We start from the raw sequence: 6,000 nt of genomic DNA on the forward strand, positions 1-6,000 counted from the left end.
GAATCAATGTTAATTGTACATATTTTTTCTAAGGATAGATAACCTCACAAAGATATTTCTGCTTCTCTTAATTTCTGAATCTTTCCTCCATTGTGAAATAAAAAGGGTTAATTAATATTTAATTGTATCAATTTATTCTCTAGTTTAAAAGCTCACTTCTAAAAAGGAGAAGAAAGTTACCATGGCAAGTGGCTAATACTCCTGAATTCTGAGTTTAACTCAAGATAAAGTTTTCATAGATGAACAAAGGATTGCACAGTATGTAGCATTTGACAGCAATAATGAAAAGTTGAGATGGGTCTGCATTTTGTAAAGTTACTTTTCCATATATTGTGTAACATAAATATTAATGAAGGAAAGGAAAAAGTTAAACTCCAAGAATTAAGGAAAATCAAGGTTTGCCCTGGCTAGTGTGGCTCAGTTGGTTAGGCATTGACCTGTGCACCGAAAGGCTGCAGGTTGGATTCCCAGTTGGGGCACATGATCAAGTTGCAGGCTCAGTGCCTGGGGGGGAGAGAAACGTGGGGGGGCCATGCAGGAGGCAGCCTGTTGATGTTTTGCTTTCACATCAATGTTTCTCTCTCTCTCTCTCTCCCTCTCCTTTCCACTCTCTCTAAAAATCAATTTTAAAATCCTTAAAAAATTAAAAAATAAAGAAAAATCAAGGTTTGGAGAACCTTCTGGTTCAACATAACTGCTGTTGTTGTTGACTTTCTTGATGGTAAGCAAATACAAAACCTTCCATTTTTAATAGGCCTCATATTTGACAGATCACCTTCTGTGTTTCAGAAGCAAACTCTATGTCCAAAGAGCATAAAACCACATGGCCTTGGGACACTGCACTCTCATTTGTGGCTCTTCCTATGGTCATGCATTTAGGAATAGAGTCTCTAAACAGCAAAGTTGGACAGCCCTGACAACTTTCTGCATGTATGACTTTTAGACATTTTTATTCTTTAAAAATAACTGGCTTACTCAGAGGAGTTAAATAGGCTGTGGGACTTAAGGCAAGTCATGTCATGCTTCTGTGACTCCGGCTCCTATAAATGAAGAAACTGCTCCCAGTCTGAGTTACTTTTGTTTAGGAGCAAAAAAAATCTAAGTCAATGTTTATAATTAGACTTTTATAAACCATAGACTTTTATAGGGGGATCATATAATTTATCACGTAAACCATGACATTTTTTAGACTGGAAGAAACGATTAAGAATTAAGCTGGGAAAACAGGCATAAACCAGAACAGTCTAGGCTGAATGGGGACACACGGTCACCTTCCCTGTACAGCACTGTTGTCAGGAGAGGATGAGAAACATTGAGACACGTGCAGCTGCTTTGTTCAGGTTTGCTCTAAAAGGAGGCAGAGTGAAGGACACAGCATGTTGGCTTGGAGAATGCAGCCCCTTCGGGCGACTCACCTCAGCGTGTGGCCCAGTGCTTTCTGCCCCAAAGCTGAAATACTGTCTGTTCACCTCAGGACCTTGAGCCCTCCCAACAAGAGGACCATCGCTTCTATGTCTCTTTTCTAATTTATAAACATTACAATTGGGCTGCTCTGTTGCACCACCCCAGGGTCACCCCACAGAGAATACAATGTGCATGGTGCCTCGGCGTTATGTATCCCACTGGCCTTTTTCCTGCTTAGGGACAATAAAACAGATTTAGAAAGAAGGAGGAACAACCCACAAGAAATTGATTCGCTGATTTCTGGCGGCTCTGGTTGTGTGTTCTCCCTCAGCATAAAGTTGTGAACAGCCCGTGCACATTTCCGTAGGGGATGCCCATGTGATGATCTCCCTTCTCTCCCCCTCTGTGCAGCGACTCCAGCCAGCTCCAGCAGCTTCACAACCAGGTCCTGCTGGAACAGCAGCAGCTGCAAAACCCATCTCCTTCGTCTCCTAAGGAGTTTCCTTTCAACATGAGTGTATTGAACTCCATTGCTTCCCCAGCAGGGACAATGCCCAGCAAGCCTGCGAAGACCCCCTCACCGCAGACGTTCAGCCTGGCCCGGCCCAAGCATTTCTTCCCCTCCACGAATTCCAACACCGCCATGGCAGCCGCGGCCCCTGCCAGCTCCCCAGTGTTCACCCTGAGCAGCACTCCTCAAACCATGCAGAGGACAGTGAGCAAAGAAAGCCTCTTACTTTCTCACCCCTTCGTGCAAACCAAATCTCTAGGAGGAGTTTCCGTCCAGAACGAGCCACCCCCTCCAGGTCCAACGGAGCCAGCACAACCGCCACTCTCATTTCCCATCGCGGGCGGACACCAGTTTCAGCCCCGCTGTGTGTCTCCAAGTCCTGTCTCTCCCACCAGCCGGATTCAGAACCCTGTGGCTTTCCTCAGCTCCGTCCTGCCTTCTCTCCCTGCCATCCCACCCACCAATGCCATGGGGCTGCCCAGAAGTGCACCATCCACGTAAGTGTCGTTGAGGTTTCTCCACGGAAAAGGTGTCAGTTAAGAAGGGACACATACAAAACAGCTTGGTCTGGGACAGGAGTCTCACTGAGTGGATTCCTGCATAATCCTGTTTATTAGACACAACATGGATATTGAACACCTAAGGGCTTGATCAATTTAAATAATTTTTGTAATCAAAATGTTGAAAACACCTCTACTAACACAAATTCTCTGTGCAGTGCTCAGCCTTTGCACACAACATGCCCTCCATAAGTGCTCGATGGCCCCTGGTGTCTCGTTGCCATCTTAACCACTCTGATTTCTGGGCCTTTCTACACTGACCAGTGCTTTTCACGGGTGTGTTGGGTGTGAATTTATTTTACAGGCCATCCCAGGGACTAGTGAAGAAAAATACGAAGTCTCCCCAGCCAGTGAATGATGATTACATTCGTGAAGCTAAGAATGCAGTGATTCTAGACTTGGGGAAAAAAATGAATTTCAGTGATGTCAGATCAAACCAGCAGGTAAGATTGGTGGGTTCAGGTGGTTTATTTCAATGTGAGGAAAATAATTTTGCCTCATTCATTCCTTCTTCGGATGCTCAGGTCATCTTCACTTGCTTAGGAATCAAGCAGGGCAAGAGTCCAGCTTTCTGGATCTAAAAGTTTTCAAAGCAAAAATATCCCCAAACAAATGCATACTCTTCAAAAGAAATCACATGCTCGGTGAGGTTGTCACTGCAGTCTTGGAAGGTAGAGCACAGATTAACCAAAGGTCAGGTAGTAAACTCCATCCACGTGGATCTCAAGTTCTTGATTACCATGTAGTTAACTCAGTTTACCTGTTTGCTAGTGTTTACCTAAAACAGAATATGTTAAAGCAGGAGAGAGACTAGACAGTCTGTGGCCCATTCGAGCAATCCTCAGCTCGGTTTTGGCAGACACCATCACACCTTTGAGATAGTTCGATATCTGAGCTGGAGATGATCTATTCTAGACTTTAAGGAACTGGGTTCACGCTTCTTTTTTTCTGACTCCTTCAATCCAATGTGCCTGGAGGACTGCTCACCATTTCCTCTCAATCTTTGCATTTGCTGAAACATGTGAAGCAGCCATTAGGCAATATCCTGCGGTTCAATCTGTACAGATCCTTGCTTACTAGTAAATGTTTACACTAAAGGAGAAAGAGGAAAGCCATATGTGAACATCAAGTAAAAGAAAGGTAGACTGTTTTCTTATTTGAGTCATTTATTTTTGCATTTAGAAGGCGATGTGTTCTTTTAAATGCAGGTTTACATTTGAATAACCTAACTCTTGATTTATTTTCCAAGGTGGGAACTGATAGAATCTACTTTGAAATATAACATACAATTTCCATCAAAACCATATGCCAAATATTGTGGAATTTGTGAGATAAGTGCTGGAAATAAGACTGCAAGTGAGGCTCCAGTTCCCTCTGACCGTATGCTGTTTTCCTTAGTGTTTCTGTCTCTTATTTCCAGTGGACCCGTGGATGTATAATAGTTTACAATTGTGTTATATGTTGGGCAATTTTTATTGCGTGGATGCTTTTGAAAATGTGCTGCTTAAAACCTTTATAAAATTGACTTTAAATTACTGAATTGAAGCAGAATATTTAAGCTTCCCATGATTGAGTACACTTCCCATGTATTGTTTCACCAAATTACATATATTTCTGGGAGGCAAATACCAAGGCAATTATTCTTCTCTCCTGTCTTCTAGATAGAGAAACTGAGGCACAATTGTCAAACTGTCAGTGGTGGAACTACAACTAGCGCCTGGTCTCCAGGACACTTTCACATTTTCCCTGATACTCTGCTGCCTTTTTCAGTTTTATGACAATAGTTACCTTCAAGCCCCATAAATGTGGCTCTGTCTAGTGCAAATTTGTTTTTCTATAATACCGGCATCTATTTGTGGTTGTTAATCCTTCTAAGTGACATTGAAATCAGAGCTGTGTTCAGCCTATGTCTTTTACAACTCAGAAAGGACCCAATTAGAACCCAAGTAAAAATGGTACCAGGTCAGCACACGAGCTGTTTGATTAGTCTATAGGTAGATCCATGCTAATCCATGGCCCAAATCAGGAGAAAGTAGGGTTTTTCTCTTAATTACCTGAAATGTGAGCATATAGAAACATGAAGTTCCATCAGTTGAGTGCTAAAAACCCAGTAGAACTCCTTATTAAATCTCCATTGTGAATTAACTTCAGGGCAAATAGCAGGGACTCAGAGCAGTCTCAAAAACCCCTCAGTACTCTCTTCTTTAGGGAATTATTATTTAGATTAGTTTTAGTTTGCTTTCTATGTTTGGATAATGAAAGCCAAGCTGCATAAATGCAACTCAGGAAACTAAGGAGCTGTCTGAGCTGGAACGCTTGCATTAGGTTGATAGATGTTGATTCTGAGGAAGTTTTGAGGAATAAAATGATGACCATGTTATAATATTGTTTTATAGTGAAAATGTCGTGAAGAACTGCCTAAAATGTGGCCCATTAGTAAACTTAAGAAGAAGAAAATTTGCTTAGAAAAGTGGAGAATAATCATAAAGAAACACTTACGTATTGATAGCTATCTATACCTGCAGTCTGTTTTCAACAGAATACAGTTATCTGTTTTCTCACTTCCATGTTGACCTACACATATGAGGGGGAGCAAGTGATTTCTTTGAAGAGTATGTATTTCTTTGGGGGTTTTTTGCCTTGAAAAATTTTAGCTCCAGAAATCTGGACTCTTGCCCTACTTGATTCCTAAGCAAATGAAGAATAGTACCTGTCCTAGAGCATTTGTGTGGTCTAGCATTACTACACAATGCCGAGCATGAAAATAAATCAGAAGTCCCTAAACAGTTAATATTATTGATTACAGATAATTTCCTCCTCAAAACTCAAACTTATAAATTATTTTTTTAGAAAATGGGTTTTCTTTGGTATACCTATCACTTTTATTTCTCTGTTGTAATATTCCAGCGTTTATCCTCTAACTTGTTTTATATGACATTTCTAATTATCAATTAACATTTGCTTGTTGGTTCTTGGAACTTTGTGCAATACAAAGGTGTCATCAGATGTTCATATTTATTCAGATGTTCATATTTATTAAAATGTTTAGCTTTCTAAACTGACAACAGAGTTCCTTTGGGTTGGGGATAAACCAAGAGAAAGGTGCCCGATTTCAAGATTTTAGGCTGCATCACTTCTTATTTTGAAGGGTATCTTTTATTCAATAACAGTGGATCCTCAGTGAACATCAATAAAATTTAAATGGTTTAGGTCAGCAAGGTGAATCTGGGAGTCAAAGGAACCTAGGACCACAAAATGTGACGGAGCCTTCATGACCAGTGATTCTAATTCACACATAACTTAGCATGATGTTCTGAACCTAGTTACTAGTAATATTTATTGACTACTAATTTCTAAATCTACATAAACATATGCATGCGTGCACACAACATTTACTAGTAGCGTCTCATTTCAACTTTCCTCCTTGACCTCATTTCTCTCTAAACCTTCCTATCTCTTTATTCTGCTCCTCCCTCCCTTTCTTAATATGAATGCTTCTCCAAAACTGTCTGCAGTTCCCAGATA

General features: G+C 40.9%; 1 protein-coding gene across 1 annotated transcript in view; it reads left to right on the forward strand.

Moving 5' to 3' along the window:
• MYPN (myopalladin) overlaps positions 1 to 6,000 on the forward strand; it is a 77,602-nt gene that overhangs the window by 50,673 nt on the left and 20,929 nt on the right. The window contains exons 11-12 of the mRNA XM_005876785.2: positions 1,816 to 2,412; positions 2,780 to 2,918. Coding sequence (XP_005876847.1) covers positions 1,816 to 2,412; positions 2,780 to 2,918 — 736 coding nt within the window. The remainder of the gene's footprint in view (positions 1 to 1,815; positions 2,413 to 2,779; positions 2,919 to 6,000) is intronic.

The sequence above is a fragment of the Myotis brandtii genome, unplaced genomic scaffold (assembly GCF_000412655.1).
Source record: "Myotis brandtii unplaced genomic scaffold, ASM41265v1 scaffold499, whole genome shotgun sequence".
Lineage (NCBI taxonomy): Eukaryota > Metazoa > Chordata > Mammalia > Chiroptera > Vespertilionidae > Myotis > Myotis brandtii.